General features: G+C 35.6%; 1 protein-coding gene across 1 annotated transcript in view; it reads right to left on the bottom strand.

Moving 5' to 3' along the window:
* RRM1 (ribonucleotide reductase catalytic subunit M1) overlaps nt 1–24456 on the bottom strand; it is a 35468-nt gene that overhangs the window by 2161 nt on the left and 8851 nt on the right. Inside the window, exons 3-18 of the mRNA XM_025459206.3 lie at nt 24197–24374; nt 22630–22730; nt 20736–20795; nt 19614–19653; nt 19204–19366; nt 16171–16312; nt 14120–14203; nt 12774–12935; nt 12099–12178; nt 11236–11437; nt 8042–8191; nt 7618–7839; nt 5616–5692; nt 2705–2840; nt 1762–1857; nt 501–689 (exon numbers count right to left, since the gene is read on the bottom strand). Coding sequence (XP_025314991.1) covers nt 501–689; nt 1762–1857; nt 2705–2840; nt 5616–5692; nt 7618–7839; nt 8042–8191; nt 11236–11437; nt 12099–12178; nt 12774–12935; nt 14120–14203; nt 16171–16312; nt 19204–19366; nt 19614–19653; nt 20736–20795; nt 22630–22730; nt 24197–24374 — 2082 coding nt within the window. The remainder of the gene's footprint in view (nt 1–500; nt 690–1761; nt 1858–2704; nt 2841–5615; nt 5693–7617; nt 7840–8041; nt 8192–11235; nt 11438–12098; nt 12179–12773; nt 12936–14119; nt 14204–16170; nt 16313–19203; nt 19367–19613; nt 19654–20735; nt 20796–22629; nt 22731–24196; nt 24375–24456) is intronic.

Raw genomic sequence — 24456 nt, 5'->3', positions numbered from 1 at the left:
GCATTTATACTGTAGATAGTTAAAGTGGGGAAACAATGGATGTTTTTGAATAGTGGGTTGATAGGCATAAAGTTTTACTTTAGAAATGATAGCAGTGCACAAGACAGCCTGGAGCAGATACCAGAAACAGGGAGATCAGTTAAGAAATTAAGAATAATGGCAATGGAACAGGAAGAAAGATATTCAAGAAATAGTAGAAAGGAACAACCACCACAACTTAGTGAGTAATTGTATGGAGAATAAGGGGAGAAGTGTAGGTAACTCCAAGGTTTCAAACCTAAGAATGAAATAATCCCAAAAGAAACAAGGATATCCAAAGTGAGCCCCTGATCTGGTACAAAAACCATGATTTGGTTTTAACATACTGGATTTGAAGTGGAAGAACTGCTAGATGGCAATATTAAGTAGCTAGAATACAAAATTGTATTTGGAATTTGTATTGTTCCAATTCCAAAATATCCCAAGCAGGCAACAAGTCCTCCTTGATTTCCTCTACCAACCTGCTTCCAGCCATAGAAGTGCATACTGGTGAGTTTGCCATAGTTAGGCTCAGCAATGTGGATGTTCAAAGACTGGCTTTGATCAATGAAAGCGCCTCTTTCAGCTGCCATCTTAAGAACGATTTTCTGGGAAATTTCCCACACAGTCTTATAAAGTTGCTTCAGGTCATCAGGGATTTCTGGAATGCTCTGAAGAAGGAAAACCAAATGTTTATCACAGTCTGGCTGAAGAAATCAGTATAATTAACATAATTAACGACACAAGGGTCTGGCCTTAATTCTTCCTGCCAGATCTGACCATACCATTCAGTATCATATAATATGATCCTTATCAAGTTTCCCAAGACTGCTCACCTCTGCCTTGGAATGACCAACAAAACCTCATTTAACCAACAAAGTATCTGGCTGGTGGTAATGATTTAAGATCCATTTCTATTTGGATTATAGTCAAAACATTCATTGTTTTAGAGGTACTTAATAAAAGATGGAGCTAAGCAGCAACAAATGATCCTTGAGTTTTAAAGAAAACACAAGTAATCAGGACTGTAACTCACAAGTAGAAAATCAATGGAAGCAATGAAACGAACCTGTTTCGGAGTCAATAGAAATAATGTTTTCTTAGGTCTAGGGTTAATATGCCATCAAAACATACAAACTAGCTAATGCTACAATTTCTGTCAGCAAATATAGAAATGTTAGAGAAATCCTTCTCTGTTTTGCCAAGGAAACAAATGTTTAGACAGAGGGCTCCATCTACATATAAATACTTCTTGATTCTCTGCTGCAAATATTCTATTGTTAAACAATATCTGTGGCTCTGTTTTTCGGACTTTGAGTCTTCAGTCTCCACTTTTGCTTTTTAATTAAGTTTAACTTTCTAATTTCACACTTTATATCAGTGGTCCCCCAAACTTTGATGCATTTTGGAATGACCTAGGGCATCTTTAAAAAATAGTAATGCCTGGCTCCCATTTCCAGACATTCTAATTTACTTGTTTGGGAGTACAACCTAAGCTTCAAAATTTTTAAAGCTCCCACTGATTCTAAAGTACAGAGAAGTTGGAAACTACGCTTTATATTATTGCACAAACAAGACAGTAAAAGCCTAGCTATGTGAAGATGTATATAATCCTAGCACAACAATGCAAAGGTGAACATAGCCTAAATGACCACAGTGAATAACCTTTCTCTCTACTGCATGGGATAAGTGAGAAGGTACCAATGTAGCTTCTAAAGAACACACATGATTTTCATTCTGTACCTGGATAGAACCATTGCATGCAATAATCTGATTTTTCATCTCTTCATTCCACAAGCCCCGCTCAGTAAGATCCTTTAGTAAGTGAGGATTCACAATCTGAATAAAAAACCAAGATGTCAAGGAATAAATAAGAATGACAGGGCCTAAATAGGATCACAGGCTTGGAGCTTAAAGTAAATAAGATCACTGAAGAAGTATTTAACATTAGATTAGTCGGTAAATTCTCTATCTTGTAAGACTGAGAGGCCCATCCTACCAATCAAAAGTTATATTCCTTTAAAATCTTGATCTGTAATTCAAGAAACATAATATTTGCAAAAGTAAAAAGAACTAGCATTGCCTAAAATGGGTAAATCTATGGGGATTAATTCCCCCTCCCCCAAGTAAGGATACAATAAATAGTTAAGAAAAATTAGTAATGTATCCACTCCAAACTTAAAGAAATTTATTTCAGATCTGGAAATTCACAAATAAAAATCTTTTAAATTAGTAGTTCTTAACCCTAGTTGCACATTAGAATTATCTGGGAACATTAAAAAACACTGGTCCTATCCACCAGAAATTCTAATTTGTAAACAAGGCTGAAAACAATTGTCATGGTTCCATATACTTTTTGCTTCTATATACATCTTGAGTTATTATCGACTTAAACATCTGAAGTTACAGTGCATATAATTATGATTACATAATGGTTAAATATGTGAACTCTAATATCAAGAAGTTACTTTTCTACCCAACCTTCAATCATTTATTCTTTTCACAGATATTTATTGAATGTCTATTATCAAATAACACAGAATAATATTGGAGATGAAGATGACTCACTGTATCAAAGCTTTGCACCCATACTAAGCAAAAGAGACATACCAAACATGAGTTGGCATTTACTCCTAACATCACGCTTTTGCAAGATCTCCTGTAGGTCCAGTCGTAATCTTCTCACCTGAAATTCTCCTGATAAGACTCTTCGAGTATAGATGTTGCTGGTATAAGGTTCAATGGACTCATTATTTCCCAGAATCTGAGCAGTTGAAGCAGTAGGCATTGGGGCAATAAGTAAACTGTTTCTTACACCATACCTAAAGAAAAGGAGATTATTAGGTGTTGGTACTAAAGCTATAATCTGCCAGGAAGGTAGCTAGTTAAGTCACTGGGGTAAATGCAGATGCTGTGAGTGACATAATACATGCATTAGACTCACATAATGACTTGAATTTAACCGCTATAGAGACGCAACTTCACAGTATGGATGATATAGCTCACCCCTCTCCTAAACTCCTAAACAAAATTAGCACAATTTTACTGCTGGCGATTCTTATCACACTATGACTTATTAGCACTTGATACACTAGCTTCCCCAAGGAAATAACCAAATGGCTGTTGAAGAGTCCTAATCAGGGTACATTCATTCAATCCTCATTGTTTTCTAAGTGCTCATTTGATCACTGTGCTAAGCCCTTTCAGGAAACATAATGATGTGAAAGTGGTCAGAATCGGACATGTCACCAAAATTCTCCAAAGGGAAAAATTATGCTCAAAGTATATTCCTGACTTCTATTACTTCTTCAATCATAAGTTCCTAGAGAGGAAGGTTAACATCTTTTGACTCTACTCACTGACAAAGAACGTGCTTAGGGAAGAATATACTATCTGAACACTGAGAAATCTTCAAACTGCTCTTAGCTCATCCTTCAAAGCTCAGCCTAAGAGATGACCACTCTAGGAACATCTTCCTGACCAGGTAGACAATATTAAAAATAAGTACTAGTTATAAATATTTCTCCTGCAAACATTTTCTATGACCTGTACCTTTATATATATACTTTACCTATACTTCATGTCTTACCCTTACTTAGTCTTAAGTTTCTCAAACATAGAGTTTATCTTTCTTATATTCTATACCTCTGGATTTATACAGTACTTAGCTTAAAGCTTCATATCCTAATGGAATCTATACAACTGAGATCTTAATCTCACTTTCTCACTTTCTAGTTTTGAGGCATCAAGCAAACGATCAACTCACTTCATGTCTTTCTTCCTCAGTAAAATGGACAGTGATTTCCTGTCCAAAGAAAGGAAAATGTTTTGAAAAGTCATCTATACAGGACATACCAAACTATGGAATGCTCTGTAACCATTAAAAGCATTAGGTAGATCTGCATGTACTAGGAAGAAAAGATGGCCAAAATAAATCACTAAAAGTCTTAGAATATGTCAAGTTTGATCACAGTTTTAAAACAAAACTGTGCATCTCTAAATGTACTGAAAAAGGTCTAGAAAATGTTTATTTCTAGGAAAAGGAATAAGTTGGCTTATGTTTTGTAGAACAAGTAGTTGGCACAAGAGGATTAAAAAGAACTTTCACCTTCTGTTTTATTTCCATATTTGAACTTTGTTATTCATGTATTAATTGTGAAATGCTAAAAAGTTATGTATAGAAAAATATCTATACAGTATTTGGAAAAAAAAATAAAATACAGGTCTTTTTGTAAAAGTTGAATTTGTATGTAAATATACACATTCAGAAGAAATTCTGAAAAATGAAAGACAAAGATATAAACAGGTTTTTAGGAGGAGGTCGTACTGGGATAATTTTCATTTTTCTCCCTTTCACACATACATTTTCCTAGTTTAAAACATTTTTTTCCTAGTAATAAAACAATTTAAAGGCAAATAAACAAATTTAAGACAAAAAGCAACTGCTTCCTCCTGTACACATCACTTTGGATATGCATTAACCCAGAGAGGATAGGCTCATGAAGAAAGTAAAAACAATTTGTTTTATTATTCACTAAGCAAAACATTTTCCCACCTTTAAACCTTTTATGTTTATTAATTTGAAAAGCCTTAACAACCTCAAGATTTACATTTTTCTACCACACAATTTAATACATTAAACTCCAAAAGCTCTTCCAAAATCCTTAACTTACTCCTAGGACAATCAATTCAGCAAAAGTCATTTAGGAGCCCAGTAGAGTTAAGCAACAAATAAAAGTGAAAAACATATAAAAAGCAAGCACACTTGGAAATATGAAAGTTTAATGAGAAAAAGAATTGCTTCATCCAGGTAGTTAAACCCCTAAAACATAACCAGCTAACAATAGTACCTACCATTTATGAGGGTGGGCGGATGGGGGAACTAGGAGGGCACTTGATGATGAGCACTGGGTGTTACACTGTTTGTTGGCAAATTGAATTTAAATAAAATATTTTTTTAAAAATGCTTTCATTGTACCAAGCAATTTGTAGGTTACTGTTCATACATTTATCTTACAAAGTATTTTTACAGAAATAGTCCTGTAAGACGTGGTCTATGTATACAATGGAATATTACTCAGTCATTAGAAACAACAAATACCTACCATTTGCTTCGACATGGATGGAATTGGAGGGTATTATGCTGAGTGAAATAAGTCAATCAGAGAAGGACAAACATTATATGGTCTCATTCATTTGGGGAATATAAAAAATAGTGAAAGGGAATAAAGGGGAAAGGAGAAAAAATGAGTGGGAAATATCAGAAAGGGAGACAGAACATGAAAGACTCCTAACTCTGGGAAACGAACTAGGGGTGGTGGAAGGGGAGGTGGGTGGGGGGTGGGGGTGACTGGGTGGCGGGCACTGAGGGGGGCACTTGACGGGATGAGCACTGCATGTTATTCTATATGTTGGCAAATTGAACACCAATAAAAAATAAATTTATAAAAAAAATAGTTCTGTAGATAGGTCATTTTAGCCCCATTTGAAAGAGAAAAAATGAGTTTCAGAAGTTTAAATAACATGCCTAATTTCTGAAAGCCAGAATGAGAACCAACCCTCCTTACTTCAAAGCTACCTTACATCTCTTTGCTTACTTTGCAATCTTTTCCTTGAGAAGTTTCCAGTCCCATAGTTCTGTGGGAGTAACATTCCACATATCATACTGAAGGATCTAGAGAACAAACAATGCAAATTTATGATAAATCACTCTATAACAATTTGAAACCATAACAAAAACCAAATGACTATCTGCCATGCCCCACAACCCAACAAATGTCTTCTAGTAGAACTGTCCAAAGGTCCAAAGATTTCCCTGGACAAACTTTCATGCAGTCATATTGATCAAAAGCAGGCTAAGAAAACTGGTAAAGCCTTAGCTTTTCCCCAAATCCCTGCTGTGAGCCCTCAGAAGATCCGTATTATATCTACAAATCAGGAAATCCCAATATTCATGTAAGTATGTTGTTGAGATGCATTCTCTTTTTGTACAGTAAAAATTCCATCTTTCTTAGTTGCCTTGATTGATTTATTTAGTTATTAAATACCTGTTTTCAAACTACTAGTTATCAGATTTCCTAAATATCAGCAGGAACACCAGGACTAAAAATAACATAATATTTTATTTTACACTGAAGAGACTCATACTACCAATAATGAAGGCAGTGTGGGAAGCAGATTCTAAGACAGTTTCCAAGTTTTGACTCCCTGGTGCCAGGACATGTACAATGTCCTCCTGAGTGTGGACAAGAACTGGGAATGTGGTGGATGTCACTCACATAATTATGGCAAAGGTGAAAAGTTTATGCAAGTGTAATTAACGTTACTTATCAATTAATTTTGATTAAAGAAAAGAAAGATTATCCTGGGTAGACCTCACATATCAGATGAAAACCCTCAGAAGAGCAATTGGGCTGGGGCCTTCCTGAAATGAGAGATTCTCCCTCCTACTGGCTTTGAAGAAGCACAATGTCATGGGTTCTACAAGTACAAATGAATTCTGTCAACAACCAGATGAGCTTCAAAAAGGACTCTGATCTCAAGAGGAGACCATAGTCCTATCAACAGCTTTAGTATAACCTTGTGAGACCCTAAGAAAACCCAGCTAGGCAAGCTTGCATCCTTGACTCAAGGGAATAGAGATAATGTATGTTGTTTTAATCTAACTAAATTTAGCAAAAGAAAACTAATACAGTTAGTATTCTTCTTAAGTCACTTTTACCAATGACTAGTTCTAAATAAAACATTAAAATAAAGGAGTGTCTGGCTGGCTCAGTGGGTGAAGCATGCAACTCTTGATCTCAGAGTTGTAAGTTCAAGCTCCATGTTAGGTGTAGAGATTACTTAAAAATATAATCTTGGGGCAACTGGGTGGCTCAGTCAGTTAAGCATCTGCCTTTGGCTCAGGTCATGATCCTGGGGTCCTGGAATCGAGCCCCACATGGGGCTCTCTGCTCAGAAGGGAGTTTGCTTCTCCCTCTCTCTCTGGCTCTTCCCTCAGCTTGTTCTCTCTTTCTCTCTCAAATAAATAAATAAATCTAAAAATAAATAATACAATAAAATAAAATCTTAAAAAAAAACATTAAAATAGAGTATCCTTTTTACTCTAGAGAGCAAAAGTACCATATTAGTTTCTTATGGCTGGTATAACAAATCACCATAAATTTGGCAGCTTAAAATAACTAAAATTTATTCTCTCATAGTTCTGGAAGCCAGAAGCCCAAAATGAACATGTTGGCAGGGCCACACTCCCTCCACAGGCTCTAGAGGAGATTCTGTTCTTTGGCTCTTTCAGTTCTAGTGGCTACTGGCATTCTTGGGTTCTAGATGCATCACTCCCACCTCTGCCTCCATGGTCATGTTGCCTCCTCCTCTTCTGTCTCTCACAAGGACTACTGTCACTGGATTTATGGCCCACTGGGGTAATCCAGGATAATCTCACTTCAAAATCCTTAATTACATCTGCAAAGACCCTTTTTAAATCCAAAAAAGTAACATTCATAGGTTCCAGAGATTAGGATGCGAATATCTTTTTGAAGACTACCATTCAGCCAACTATAGGAACTCACAGGCAAAAAGAAATTTCATCCATATACTTACTCCTCTGCTGACTGGAGAACCTTCATAGGTTTCATATGGCCCATGCTCCTTGGCCAGGTCACAGCTGGCCTCCAAGGCTCCATAATAAATGGTTTCAAAGATTTGCTTATTCAGTAGCTGGGCTTCTGGACTCTCAAAAGGATACCTCATCAGAATAAAAGCATCTGCCAGACCTTGTACCCCAATTCCAATGGGGCGATGGCGTTTATTTGATAAGCATGCCTTTGTGCCAGGAGATTTAAAGAAGGAGACATTATTGAACAGGAGAGGCAACAATCTATACCAAATAATAACATGCTCTCTTTTTATCTGTTTTCTCACATCATTCCAATGATAGCCATTTAAATGATGACTGGCAGACCATTATAAACTCCCTCCAACTTAATTTCAATAATTACCAAGAAGCAAAGACCTCTATTCATACCTCTGGGACAGGGTAATAGTTAATATCAATAATTTTATTCAAGTTTCGGACAATGACTTTGGTGACTTCAGCCAGCTTCTTAAAATCGTATGTGTGTTCTGATGTAACATACATATTCAGGGCCAGGGAAGCCAAGTTACAGACTGCAACCTGGAATGCAATGAAAATGGGTCAAGAATCACACAATTTTTATTTCTTCCCCCTGTGTCAATGACATCATGTAAGCCTCTAACACTATAAAATTTTTATCTTTATCTTCAACCTCTTCATAATTCATTTCTAAATCCCAGTACCTATTCACATGTGAGTTGTAACATGGACCAGTGAAATAGATAAGACAGAGAATCTGTGTTCCATAGTCCAGACATACCTCCCATCGTGCTATAATTTCTTACGTGTATCTGTCTGTCAGTAGATGTGTGCTGTCCAATACAGTAGCCACTAGTCATATATAGTTATTTAAAAAAAATTAAAAATTCAGTTTCTCAGTTGCACTAGTCATGTGCTCAGTAACTACCAGATACATTTCCATCACTGTAAAAAGGTCTTCCAAATTATACAATCCTCCCTTACTCTCACTGAGATTCTGATAAGCCCCTAACAACAGGGGATCCAAGTTTGTGAATTTTAAAAAAGCTCTTCAGGTGATTTTCCACTACACTACACTAGGTGGTAAACTTTTCCAGGAAAGAATTGTATTTCATTTACCCTTATATTTTTTAGTACTAGTATCACATCTGGTATATAAAAAATGCTTAATAATGTTAAATGAATACACTTTCTTTTTCATTTTGATTATGACTATCCTAACCCACAATCTCAACTCCTCTCAACTAGACTCTCTCATGCTCATCGTACCTACTCAATTCTGCACGTTATGCATGTTTAAAGCACAGCTCAGACTACACAAGTCTAATGAATGCAAGGGAGAGAAATAAGGCAGGAAAAGACAAAAGGGTTCTAGGAATAAGGACAGAAGGAGTGCCATTTTTAAACAGAGTTGACAAGAAAGACCTCACTGAGAATGAGACATACGAACAATGAAATGAAAAGCTAGGGGCAGCCGGGGTGGCTCAGCGGTTTAGTGCCACCTTCGGCCCAGGGCCTGATCCTGGAGACCGAAGATCAAATCCCATGTCGGGCTTCCGGCATGGAACCTGCTTCTCTCTCTGCCTGTGTCTCTGCCTCTGTGTGTGTGTGTGTGTCTCATGAATAAATAAATAAAATCTTTGAAAAGAAAAAAGAAAAGGTTAGACGGCAAGCCATGTGACTATTTGGCGGGGGAGAGCATTTTAACAAAGTAAAAGCATAAATCCTGATGACAGAGTGTACTTGATATATCTGGAAATTATAGGGCGGGAGCACAGTGAGCAAGGAGGAAACTAACAGTAGATGAGATGGGCATACCCAGTTGTGCATGAACTCAGAGCACTGTAGGAATTCTGGATGGAAATGAATAAAATACCAATACATATTACAACACAGATAAGCCTTGAAAACATGCTAAGTGAAATAAGCCTGATAGAACAGACCACCATATCATATTATATGATTCTGTTTATACAGAATGTCCACAAGAAGCAAATCCAGAGGCAGAAAACAGATTAAGAGTTGCCAGAGATGGGGAAGGAAGGCAACTGGCAAGCTACTGCTAATGGATACAAGGTTTCTTTCTGTGTTGATGGAAAGTGTTCTAGAATTAGATATTAATGACGGTTACACAACCTTGTAGATATACTAAAAAACACTGATATGTGCACTTAGAAGGATGAATTTTATGGTATGAGAATTATATTTCAATTTTAAAAAAGAATGAACAAACTCTGCATGGGACGGAAAGTCAAAGAGGAGTGCTGTGTGGAGGAATGATATGGTCTGATTTGTGTTTTAAGAGGGTCTCTATAGCATAATCTATCCTGTACAATAGTTACTTGAGTATGGTATATTTTCTCCAATAATGAATTATAAGTTTCTAAAGGGCAGGGCCTGAGCCATAATCATTTACATCCCAGAGCACCTGGTACAGTGCCTTACCTATAGCTAGTGCTCACTACCTCTGGCTAAATTAAACTGCAGTATGTTTAATTCACTTAATCATTTTCTTCCCCACTTTTCATTTGTCATGTTTTTTAGGTCCTAGCAGATGGTATCTGCTCTTTCTTCCTCATCTCCAAAGTTTACATCCAACATCCAAGCAGCCTGTCATCCAAAAACTATAATAATCTCCATAAGCTAACCTCCAACTTCCTTTCACAGCAAGACACTCAATTATTACCAGAAACAAGAACTATCCTTCACATCCCAGCCTTTTGAAGCTATTTTCCTTTTTGGAACTTATGAGGGCTTTCTACTCTGTGACATGCCAGACATTTCACCTACTATCTCCCCTCCCCCAGCCATAGCCTATCTCTCCATATACCAAACCATAATGTATTTGCTCCATCAAAACAAACTTACTTGACATTCTCTGCATAAAACCTATTCCTGTCTCAGATCTGACAGGCTGTTCTTCCCAAATGGAAAATTTTTTCATAAGATTAAACAACAACAACAAAAAAAAAAACAACTGGTGTGCCTGGGTGGCTCAGTTGGTTAAGCATATGCCTTTGGCTCAGGTCATGATCCCAAGGTCCTGGGATCGAGCCTTGTGTTGAGCTCTCTGCTCAGTGGGGAGTCTTCTTCTCCCCTTCCCTCTGCTCCTTAGCTCATGCTCAATCTCAAATAAATAAATACAATATTTTTTAAAAAGCAAACAAAGAAAACAAATCTATGTCCTATTTCTAGCCTTGCCTCTTCTGTGAATTGCTTTAAAGATTTGAGATTAGAATTTTACCTCACCATTTACTGAATGGACTCTCTACCTATTTACATACTTTAATTTGAATGAACATCCTGATATATTCTCTTGTGTTTGTCTTAATCCACCATAACTGAACACTAAGAAAAGATTATTACAACAATGTGTGTGTAAGAAAAAAGTGATAATCTTTTCCACATGGTTTAGACTGTAAGATATTTAAGGGCACAGATCACACGTGTTCTTTCCTTTGTCATCTCTATTTTAGTGCCTTCTACTTACAGCAAACTATGAAAACTCCCTTCCCCCATCTCAAGTGAAATCAAGTGAGGGATTCACAAATAATAACTACCTAAGATTATTCTCTCAGGACTTGGGCAGAAGTTTGTCTACCTACCTCATCTTTGCTGGTATACTCTACTATTTCTGTGCACAGGTTGCTGCATTTGATCGTTCCCAAGTTCTGCTGGTTGCTTTTCCGATTACAGGAATCTTTGTAGAGCATGTACGGGGTACCTGTCTCTGTCTGAGACTCAATGATGGCATACCAAAGCTGTTGAGCTTTTACAACTTTGCGGACACGACCCTGTTTCTCATAACTGAAAGGCAAAGCTAATATTACTTTAAATATTCCCTAAGAAAATCTTTATTGTAGACAACTTGAAGACACTAAGATATAAAATTATGAAAACTCTTAAATGTTTACTATGTTTTGCTAAGAGAGAAGGGGAAAGAAAAGGAATAGGATATTCATTTTACTGTGGCTAAAGCTACAGAGGAAAATCAGGCAGCTTTGGACCCATTTAGAATATACTCAAATCCCACTATATCAACAATACCGTTCTTAAGGAAGGAATAACATCTAAAGTGGTCAAATCTACCACTGTGCTATTATTTAATGAACTACTGACACGTGTCCAAGCTGTTCTTGGTTTCTGTGGGCAATATAAAGCATAACTAATTCAATCAAATGTACTGTATAACAAAACAAAATAACCCTTTACTTTCATTTTTATAAGTATCGATTAAAAACTAAAGCACCAAAGTAAGTCCCAAAGTTTTAAGAAGGAAGATACAAACCAAATTTTGGTGAAGATTCAGGTAGCAAATCTGACCAAAATAAAATTATTAATTACATTCTCTCCTGCATATTTCTGAAGATTCCTAGAAACTGCCTAATGACTGATGTTTTGAAATTTGGATCCCCCAAATAAAAGAAACACATGGTTAAAAATTATTACTTTCATATTTTTACCATACCTTTCATATAGCTTTTCAAATTCCTCTCCCCAAACCTCATCCAATCCAGGACATTCATTTGGACACATCAAAGACCAGTCCTACAAAGGGAAGAACTCATAAGAGACTTCAAATAACCAACTGAGGGCAGCCCGGGTGGCTCAGCGGTTTAGCGCTGCCTCCAGCCCGGGGCGTGATCCTGGAGACCCAGGATCAAGTTGGCTCCCTGCATGGAGACTGCTCCCTGCATGGAGACTGCTTCTCCCTCTGCCTGCGTCTCTGCCTCTCTCTCTCTCCTCAATGTGTTTCTCATGAATAAATAAATAAAATCTTAAAAAAAAAAAAAAAAAAAAAAAACAACTGCATAGTCCATTAGGAATACTGCAAGGGATAAGATGGCTTCCATAGACTCTCTTGGGAATCTGCTATAGAATTAATCATTTTGGACTCAGGCTCAAACACCTAGTTCTGCCTATTTCTACATGACCCTTTAAGTATTTTAGATCAGATAGCATCTGCTTTAGAGAATAAAAATCCAAGAGGGCAGGAATGCCATATCTTAAATTGTTTTAAAGTGCCTTCCGTAGCATAACACATAGGTGAGCTCTTCCTAAGTTTGATTTAAGATGAAAGCTGATGAAAAAAGAAAGCTGATATGAATCAAGTTGTTCTTACCAAAAGGTACCTATTTCTCACCTGATTAGTCTCCACTCGTTTCATGAACAGATCTGGAATCCAAAGAGCAAAGAAAAGGTCCCTGGCACGCTGTTCTTCCTTTCCCGTGTTCTTCTTTAAATCAAGAAACTCAAAAATGTCTAAATGCCAAGGTTCCAGGTAAATAGCAAATGCCCCAGGTCGCTAAAGGCAAATAAGTTCATCATTCTTTTCAGAAACAGAATCAAAGAAACTTTGTATTTTCCAAAGCACTTCTATATCTCCTTTGATCTTCACAATTAAGGAATTAAATGAGATAATACAAATAAAAATACTACAAATATAAGTAGTAATATTGTTCTTATAATTCTGGGAGTAAAAAAGAGCCAATTGATAAAAACAAGATGAAATAATTTGTTCAAAGTAACACAGTGAACCATAGACGGAACTTCCTTTTCAGCTGCTATATAGTTCACTTTTCATTATATAACAGGTATGCAAAACCCACAGAAAATCACTTTAACCTTGACAATAGTTAAGTTGTGCTCTTATTAAAGATAAAAAAGTGATGTCTTAATAAGGTCTCCAATGATCATTTTTAAAGTCCATCAATGGAAATAAATAAATAAATAAAGTCCAACTATGGAAATATATAAACTAACAGGTGATTAGTGTGCCTACATATCTGTCTGAGGCAGGCTCAAATTGCAAATTATTCTGCTGTTAACACTGGGTAAATAACCTATTTTCTCAACTTTACTTCTCCCTCTGTGAAATAGGCAGAGTTTTGGTTTTGTTTTTTAAAGAGAAAGCTATAAGACTATTACAACCCTTTTTCAAGGTTAGGTATTAATAGAAGTCACAACTTTAGAAATTCTTTGCCAACAAACTGTCATATAAAAAAGCTGACTGGGGGGTGCCTGGCTGGCTCAGTCAGTAGAGCATGTGACTCTTGATCCTCAAGGTCATGAATTCAAGCCCCACATTGGGTATGGAGCCTACTTAAAAAATAAAAAAATAAAAATAAGTAAATAAATAAAAGCTGACTAGACAATTGGCTGCCTGGAACCAGGGATGAAGTATGTACAGGTGGAAGTGATGGGGTAATTAATCAAAGGTGCTTGAAGAAACATTCTGGGGTAATGGATATGTTCTATATCCTTATTGGTATAGTAACTACACAAATATGTTATATTTGTCAAAATCCATCAAACTCTACACTTAAAAGTGTGTACACTTTTAAAATAAGTAAATTATACTTCTCTAAATTGATTTTAAAAGTGAAAAAGAGTAGTTAGAAATATACACAATAAATCATCTTATTTGAAGCATACATGATTAAAGATTTTTAGTTCTGATTTCCAGGACTTTCAAGTAACAGAACATACCTTGTTTCCACCTTGATCCACATATCGAGCTGTGTTGTTATATACTCTCAGCATTGGTACAAGGCCATTGGAGTTGCCGTTAGTCTGAAAGAGAGACCAAGAATAAAGCAATCTGGAGGAAAAAAGTGGAACTAAACAAGGAAAAGAACGAAATGGCTCAACAGCAAACAATAACTCTCTCCTAGTCTATACTAAGTTTTCTCCTAGTCTATACTAAGTTTTACTTGCTTTCTATCTCTCCTTTGCTTTGAAAACAGAATACTCAATATAAAATAAACAAAATGGGGGTGCCTGGGTGGCTCAGTCATTAAATGTCTGCCTTCAGCTCAAGTCATGATCCTGGGGTCCTAGGATTAAGCCCCACATCAGGCTCCCTGCTCCAGTCTGCTTCTCCCTCTCACTCGGCCTGCCACTCCCCCTGCTTATACTCTCTCCATCAAACAAATAAAATCTTAAAAAAACAAAAAACAAAAATGTTTTTCTCTAATTGTTGCTGTAATGTTGTTGCATCTCTAATTTACAATGAGATGTAACATTACAAGTAAAAAAAAATCTGAAATCAGGGTAGCTAAATTTAAACTCCATACCTTCTAATGGACATTATATAAGGATATACTTTGGGTAGAGTAAAAGCACTACTACAATGTCTTTTTCCCAAAAGAATTCAAGGCAACTCAGAGTAAGAATTATATACAACAGATAAAGACAATAAAGATAAATGGAGATTCTCAACAATAAATGGATTCTAGAATGAAAATAAGAAAATACTCGAGACGCCTGAGTGGCTCAGCAGTTGAGCATCTGCCTTTGGCTCAGGGCATCCTGGGATCAAGGCCCACATGGGGCTCCCTGCATGGAGCCTGCTTCTCCCTCTGCCTCTGTCTCTGCCTTTCTGTTTCTCATGAATAAATAAAATCTTTAAAAAAAAAAAAAAAAAAAAGCAGAAGAACAAAGAAAATACAGAGACTCCTAAAACTAGAAAGTATCAAAAAAAAAAAAAGAAAGTATCTCATCAATTTAAAAAATAATCCTAACTCCAAAGCAAGCCTAGAAAGATAAGTGAGCAATAGCTCACCCTACTATTATATCTAAGTGCTCTAAAACACTACATAATAAGGGCAGCCCTGGTGGCTCAGTGGTTTAGCACCGCCTTCACTTCAGCCCGGGGCTGATCCTGGAGACCCGGGATCGAGTCCCACATCAGCCTCCTTGCATGGAGCCTGTGTCTCTGCCTCTCTCTCTCTCTCTCTGTGTGTGTGTGTGTCTCATGAATAAATAAAATCTTTTTAAAAAAATAAAAATAAAAAATAAAACACTACATAATATAATAGTTTCCTTCTAGTCTCTAACTTTATTCTGTAGGGTTAGATCTTTTTTTCACATTACAGGTGAGGAAACAAATTCAGAGATGTAAAATAACTTCTGCTAGGCCGCACTACTAGGAAGTAGCAGAGACAGAATTTAAACCCCGGTTTTATCCAACATCCTTATCTTGACTCCCAATCAATAGTGAACTAGTAAAGGGCTAAATTCACATCATAAGATGCCAATGTTTAAAGCATGAGCCTTAAAGCTTAGAGTCTTAATATGTGGCTCTATCACATATTAAGTGACTGATCTCTTGAAGTAATTTTAATTTTCTCTGCCTCAGTTTCCTCACTCGTAAAATGAAGCCGATATTGCCTCTAACCACAAAGTCATTGTAAGGAGTGAAGTTCCTACTATGTGTCTCTAATGGTACCCATCTCCTACAGTTGTAGCAAGGATTAAATGAGTAACTCAGGTAAAACTTTTGTAACAGATTTAGCGTATAGTAAGCAATCAATAAATGATAGCTGCTACTATTATTGCTAAAATAAATGGGAACTGCAAAATCTAAGCTAAAAAAAATCCTTCAGATCATCTAATATAAACGAGCAGCTAGAAATAAGTAGTGAAATGACTGACTCTAAGTCACACAGCCAGCTAGCACTTATTAGAGACCCAGCAGACATGTTCTCAACCTGAATCCCTCTAGTCTACAATGTTTCAGTCATAAAACAGAAGCTTACCCCAGCAATGTAGCTGCCAGTAGCTCGAATGCAACTCACAGCAACACCAATTCCTCCAGCAGACTTGGAAATCAATGCACACTGCTTTAGAGTGTCATAAATGCCTTCAATACTATCATCTTTCATACTCAGAAGGAAACAGCTACAGGGGAAGAAAAAGTCACAATTCAGCAAGGAAATGAAACAAAGCAGAGAAACAAAATTGACTATGTACCCCAAAAACATTAAATTGGGCAAATAAAGGATTTGAAGTTTACAAAATTCCTAGGTATTTTAGGGAAAAAAAAATACTTTTACTGGATATGACACAAGACATATCAACGAATCATATCAATTTAAAAACACCTTGCTGCCCATCCTAGATGCTAAGCCTAGAAGGAAGTCTTACAATCAAGTATAAAATACTAATTTGACATGTTCATGAGGCTGCAGATGTGCTTTATCATATTTTCTCATGCAAATTCCTAAGCATACATCACTAATAGGTCTTTCCAACCTATTAGTAAGGCAAAAAAAATTAAACATTTATGAAATAAGAAACATCTATCCAATGGTCAACCAATTCTTTGATAGACCCTCCGAACTTCAGTTCCTTTTTTTATAATAAATTTATTTTTTATTGGTGTTCAATTTGCCAACATACAGAATAACACCCAGTGCTCATCTTGTCAAATGCCCCCCTCAGTGCCCGTCACCCATTCACCCCCACCCCCCTCCTCCCCTTCCACCAACCCTAGTTCGTTTCCCAGAGTTAGGAGTCTTTATGTTCTGTCTCCCTTTCTGCTATTTCCCACACATTTCTTCTCCCTTCCCTTCTATTCCCTTTCACTATTATTTATATTCCCCAAATGAATGAGAACATATAATGTTTGTCCTTCTCCGATTGACTTATTTCACTCAGCATAATACCCTCCAGTTCCATCCACGTTGAAGCAAATGGTGGGTATTTGTCATTTCTAATGGCTGAGTAATATAAGTTCCTTTAGATCCTTTTTGACAAGCCCTCTGACTTGTGATTTGGATCTCATCCTGCTCCCTACCTTTGGAACCTCACTCTACCAATAATCCTTTCACTATCTTGAATATACATCCACCCAAATGGATTCTATCCATTAACTTTTTCTATTAAATATGCTGGCACTGAGAAATATACAGGGAATAATATGACATATACTTTGTACTTACCATCTACTTCAAGAAAAGACACTACAAATATAGTTTAATTACAATCCCATACCATTCCATGCATTTCTACCTTCTTTTAGCATTTATATATGTTTGACATTTTTACATTTCTGGTTGTATATTTATTTATCCTTTTGCAACTTGCTTTTAATTCAATATTGTGTTAAGAGATTTTTTTTCCTACTGATACATGTCACTCTCAGTTTATTTTCATTGATATAAGCTGTTCCACTGTATGACTATACCAATATTATCTGTCCATTTGCCTGTCGATGGACATTTGGATTATTTCCAATTTGTTTGGTATTCTAAACAATGTTGCTGTGGAAATTCTTGAACATCTTTTGGTGCTTGGGTCTGAGGATTTCTGTAGAATAAAAACCCAGGAGGGGAATTCCTGGGTCAAAAAATATGCATTTTACTAAAGATTCTCCAAAGTGAATGGGTAAGTATAGTCACCTAGCAATGTATGAGAGCTCCCTGTGTTCTGCATGCTTAGCAACACTTGGTATTATCAGCCTTTTAATTTTTATCAGTCTGATAGATATGAAATATCTCATTATGATGTTACTTTCCTAATTACTAACAGTAATTTCCTAATTACTAGGAAATTTCCTACTTTCCTAATTACTAACAGTTTATCATCTCACATGTTATTGACAGTCAAGTTTCTTCTGTGAATTATTTCTTTATATCCTTTGCCCAGGTTCCTATTTATTAGTTTTGTGTTTTTTTCTTATAATCCCTTCACAATTAATACACATTGCCAATATCTTCTCTAGGTCTGAAACTTGATTTTCCACTTTGTTTTTGGTTCACAGAAGTTTTTAATTATAATGTAGTCAATTTTTCCTTAATGCTATTTTGTCTATTATAACTATTTTAAGATATCCTTCGCCACTCTGAGATCATATATATTCTATTAAAATGTAGGCCAAAGTATTAATTTCCTATGTAAAAATCATACCATCTGTGAATCACAGTTTTGTTCCCTCATTTACAAGCCTTTTTTTTTCTTACCTTACAATGCCACCTCAAGCATCTACTACATTGCTGAAAACAGAGGTGTTTTTAGTGGATATTTCTAAAAATTAAGAAAGTTATTTTCTGTATCTATTTTGTTAAAATTTTTTTATGAAAGAGTATTTGATGGAGTATAAAATGTTAGTGCAATGGATTACATTAATGCAGTTTTTGCATTAGCAAAACATTTGACATTAGCATATCTTTGAATTCCTGGATACACTAATGTTGCTAAGGGGTATTTTTTTTTTAAATATTACTAGATTCTGTTTCAGTGTTCCCTTTCTCAGAAAATGGTATCACCATTAATCCTATTACTCTACCCATAAACTTAGGAACCATCCTTGAACCAAATCAAAAACATCACCAAATTCTGTCAATTTTACCTCCTAAATACCTCCTGAATCTGTCCACTCTCTCAATCTCTACTTCACTTCCCTAATCCAAAAGTACAGACTATTTAGAGAGCCCTGTAATTAGTTTTTGGTATTTGTTTTTAAAACAATGTTATTGAGATATAGTTCCATAACACACAATTCCCCACTTAAAGCGTATAATGAACAGCTTTTAGTATATTCAGAGAGTTGTGCAAATATCATCACAGTGAACTTTAGAAAATTTCATTATCAGCATTTGTTTCTCCAATTCATTTATGATACTGCAGATCTTTCCAGGATGCAAATCTCATTTGATAAGAACAGGAGTGATTCAATGTTCATTAAATTAATGTTTATGTGATTAACTGCCTCATTTCTTCAGGTCAAGGTTTATCTCCCTAATCAAAACCATTTCAGAACATTAAAAATGACTAGTGATGAAACATACCTAGAAAGCTGTGGGCGGTTGGTACCAGCATTAAACAGAGTGGGAGAGGCATGGGTAAACCACTTCTCAGAAAGAAGGTTGTATGTTTCAATAGCAGCATCAATATCTTCTTCGTGAATCCCCACAGACACTCTCATCAACATATGTTGTGGTCTTTCTGCCACTAAAAACAAAAGGAGCTTCAAATGATGGGATGTTAGAAAAACTAGGCTGAGACATGCACTTGAGTCAAAAAGGAATACCAAAAGATAATTTAAAAAGCTTTCTACCAATAAGCACCAACAATTATTCATAAGCCAAACCTAAAGTTAAAAATGTTAGCATTTAAATAGAAATGTTAAGGCTAATAACTCAGAGCTCTATATTCAATATAAGGAATAGAAAACATAACAAACATGTTCGTTTCTCACCTTTTCCATTGATCTTCAACAAATAGGACCGCTCCAGTGTCTAGAAAAAGCAAAGCAACCAAAACACTTCCAGAGCATAGTTTTTAAAGACACAATGGATATATCTTTCATAATAAGGCAATCTATTTTTTTTAAAGATTAAATTTATTTATTTGAGAGAAAAAGAGACAGAGCACCTAAGAAGGAGAGTCAACCCGAGCAGGGGGCGGGGAAGGGCAGAGGAGAAGCAGGCTCCTCGCAGGACTTGAGCAGGGAGCCAGACATGGTGCTCAATCCCAGAACCCCAGGATCATGACCTGAGACAAAGCAGATGCTTAATGGACTGAGCCACCCAGGAGCCCCAAGGCAATTTATTTACATATTCTCAGTTTTTATATAATTTTAAATGAAAAGAATAGCCTATTTACTCTTATTGGCTTCAGTCTGGAACATTATCGGTTGGCTGTTTTCTTGGAAAAGACTACATGAAAATTCCTGGAAAAAGCCAGCTCTGTATTAATGTGTATAAATGTTAACTGCAGAAGTTGTGGTATTTATCATCATCGTCGTCTTTATGGTTAATACTTACGAAGTGCTATTCTAAGGCTAGGCACCGTTATAAGCAACACAAACACACATACACATACTCATTTAATTCTCAAGAGAATGTGTTATTGTAATTTTATTATTATCCCCATTCTAAAGATGAGGAAACTGAAGCACAAAGAGATTGAGTAACTTGCTAATAAGAGCAGAGATTTGAACCAGGATGGTCTGACAACATTCATGTTCTCAATCACACTATACAATATTGTTTATCAACACAAAAGTATCTTAAAAAGTATTCTGCACATAGTAGGGATTGAATATATAATTGTTACATAAACAGAAAAATATGGAATAATTCTAACAAAGTATCTACATAACTTCTCAGTTATGGAGTAGTATTTGGAAAATTCAAAAATCGCAAATGCATCAAGCTATCTTTCCTTAACTGAAACAACCACCACCACCTTAACCTAATCCCTGCCTGAGGTCCATCCAGACTCCCAAACTTACTGCCTTTATGTCACTAAAACATAATAAAAACCTGTATTTCCTGATTTAAGGAGGAATTCCCACTTATTAAAACCCATTATTTACCTTAAATCCAAAGTAATTGTAAGAGAAATCTCGGTCATAGATAATGGCAGAGTTCAGGCGCTGACAGAGGTAAAACAAAACAAAAAAACCCATAGTTAAGATAATTAGATTTATTTTCACAAAATCTGATCTTATAGCCCTGACTCCAGAACTAAAATTGATACAGGATATAAAAGAGATTAACACTACTAGACTAGAAATTTATATCTATCACTAAGGAAAATAAAATAGTACATAAATTAAATTAGGTTTAAAACATTTATATTAAAAGACTAGAAGAGAACATATAAATGTAAGCTGTATATAAGTAAAAATATTAATGTGATTTTCCAAACTTTCCCCATTATGCTTACAGTTCATCTCTAATTAAGGAAGGAAAGAACTAAACACAAGAGGGATCATATTATCCTTAAACATGTCTTTAGACTACCTGTTAATCTAAAGGTATTGGTACCACATATTTATTAATACATATTTTTATTTTAAAATTAGCCCATTTTAAACTGCATGTAACAATAAATATGATAAACAATGACAGAAGGTAGTATTACATTAATTCTAAGGCTCTTCAAAAAAAAAACTTTAACAAGTTTTAAACAAACTAGTGTTATAATGAGATTTATAGCAGAACTGGTCATTGTTACAGAGTTTTTCTTGGCTATAAAGCTGTTTAGAGGAAAACAAAAATAATCTGGTACAAATAAACACTTTGGATAGAAAAAAATGGAGTTAATTTTATTTTTCAAAATACTGACAGTGTTTCTGTGTAATGATCATGGCCAAGGACTAGAAAAGTCTCTATGAAACCCTTCCTTTTCTCTTAAATTTTTAAGGCTATCTTTGTTGCCAAAAGCAGGTAGGTGCCTTGCACAAATAATGGAGAACTGAAATACTTATCAGTATTTCTTTTACAAATATAGGTTTTGCTCTATTCTTTTTGTTTTTAGTTTGTCTTCCAGATCATACATATGAACAATACACAAATAACTTGGTCTTCTTTCAGTCTCTTTAACATCAGATACATATTTTGAGGGACAGTTGACTAATCAATCATTCTACTATCCAAGGTTAAAACTGGTTTCTAATCTGCCCAGATACCCATGGTAAAAAAATCCATGTACAAAAGGGCTGGCTAGACCTACACATCTTTCCCCTTTTCTCATGTGGGATCTAGGTAAGAAAGGGGTTTAAACATAGGTGGGAAAAAAAAAATAGGTGGGTAATTTTTAAGTTGTGGAGCAAGATCTCTCAATATTTTAAGAGTCAGTTTGGCAATGTCTACTAATTTTTTTTTTTTTTTTTACAAAATTTTTGAATGCACATACTCTTTGGCTAAGCAACTTCACTGAGTGGAATTATCTTACTGATATACTTATCTATGAGCAAAGCACATACTATACAAGGATATTCACTGCAGCAAAAAATGGAAAACAGATATTCATCAATAGAACAATTCTTATGTATATGTACAATGACAATATAAAGTGGAAGGCCATGCAGCCATTAGAAAGAATAGGGTAAATTCATAAATGCTGATATATAAAAAATAAAAATAAACGTTGATATAGAACTACCTCTGAGGTAAACTTGTAGGTGAAAAAAGTATTAGCAAAAACAGTAGGCATAGTACACTACCACTAAAAGGAAAAATATACATGTACATATATATAAACACACACACATATTATAGAACTCTAGAAAAATACATTTAAATATGATAAAACATTCTTGCCCTAGAAAGAAAAGTAGGATTCAGCAAGGCAGAATTACTTTTTTACCTATACCATTTGTAGTGTTTAAATTTTTTTAAATGTGCTTGTTGCTTAAAAAAAAAAAAAAAAAAAAAAAAAAGATTCTGTAAAAAAATTTTTCACCAGAAAAGCATTATACATACATCTTTATTGGCCAAAACAATATCCAGTGTTGACTTGGCCACCATGGGAGAATGTCTGCCATTATGTGGATTTATGTAATTGTAGAGATCTTCCATCACATCTAAAAGATTTTTTGAATAAATAAATGTCAGAATCACTTAACAGCAAATTCAATCCTCAGATAATACTCTAAAACCTTTTTTTTCATGCCAACCTATCTCATTACCTACCACAGAAAGTGCTCCATAACCATATACATGTTGAAAAAATACATAATAATGCCTCAGTTAAGGAAACAATCTTCCAGAGTTAAACATAGCCTCTTCTAATTTGAAAAAGATTTCCCAATGATTCTGATGACCAACCCCATTGAGAATTATTGGTTGAAAATAAATAAAAGTAGAAATCATTATCTCAATAGTTTTTTTATCTCAAAGGAATAAAAACTCAACTTTGAATTTATAATCTATCATCCCAAGCATTTTATTTCTATAACCACAGTTAATAAGCCCTCCCTCTCTGTTCTTTTTCAAGACATCATAGCAGAGGTATATGTAAATGTAGGCAGTCCACATTTACATATAACTTATATATGCACACATAATACAGGCATTTTGATTGGGACTGTCTTAAATCTATACATCAATTTTGGGATAACCAATATATCTACAATAAATCCAATGAGGGACGCCTGGGTGACTCAGTCAGTTAAGTTTCTGCCTTCAGCTCAGGTCATGATCCCAACATCATGGGACACAGTCCAGTATTGGGGTGGGGGAGAGGATGTCCCTGCTCAGCAGGAGTCAGCTTCTCCCTCTGACTTTCCCCCTGTTTGTGTTCTCTCTCTCAAAAATAAATAATCTTTTTTAAAAAAGTAATAAATAAATCTAATGAAGAGGGTGATATAATGTTTGAGCCCCACATAATAGATCTGGAATTGACAGCCAAAAGATTGCTAATCTCAGTCTACCAGTTGACTTTTCATATATCACTTGTTACATAGTGATCAAATTATTTAACTGTCCTTTGCTCGCATTCCCTGAACTGTAAAATTGGAGTGATGGTATGAAGTGCTTGCTAATGATGCCAAAAGACATTTTGTTCAACCCGGAACTTGCCAGTAAATAATACTCATTTTTCCAAGCACACTACCACCAACCACCTAAAGATAGGCTTAAAAAAAGAAAAGGATCCACTGACTCATGCAGCAAGTAAGCAGCATAGAGAAACAAGAAGTTCCAGTGCCCCTCTCTGCCACTAACTTGCACATTTTTTTAAAAGATTTTATTTATTTATTCATGAGAGACACAGAGAGAAAGGCAGAGACATGGGCAGAGGGAGAAGCAGGCTCCCTGTGGGGAGTATGATGCGGGACTTGATCCCAGGACCCCAGGATCACACCTGAGCCAAAAGCAGATGCTCAACCACTAAGCCACTCAGGTGCCCCTCATTTGTACATTTTTAAAATAAGATGTTAACTTTTATTTTTTTTTATTTTTTTTAGATGTTAACTTTTCTTTTGATATTTAAGGTTTCATTTGAATAGCCTCATACATTTTCTGAGAATTCTTTTTCCTCCAGACTCACCACTGAACACTTTCTTTGTTTCTTTGTGCAAGTTGGAGACGGCAATCCTTGCTGCCAGGATGGCATAGTCAGGATGCTTAGTCGTCAAGGTTGCAGCTGTCTCAGCAGCCAAAGTATCCAGTTCCACAGTAGTGACCCCACTGTATAAGCCTTGGATTACTTTCATGGTGATCTGAGCCTATAAAAGCAAAACCAAGATAAGTTTGCTTGAGCTTCCCCAAGGACCACTAGCCTCCTTAAGAGATCAATGAAGAAAACAA

Source organism: Canis lupus, chromosome 21 (genome assembly GCF_003254725.2).
Source record: "Canis lupus dingo isolate Sandy chromosome 21, ASM325472v2, whole genome shotgun sequence".
NCBI classification, from domain to species: domain Eukaryota; kingdom Metazoa; phylum Chordata; class Mammalia; order Carnivora; family Canidae; genus Canis; species Canis lupus.
Note: the sequence above shows the minus strand (reverse complement) of the source record. Positions and strands in the feature narration are given on the sequence as shown.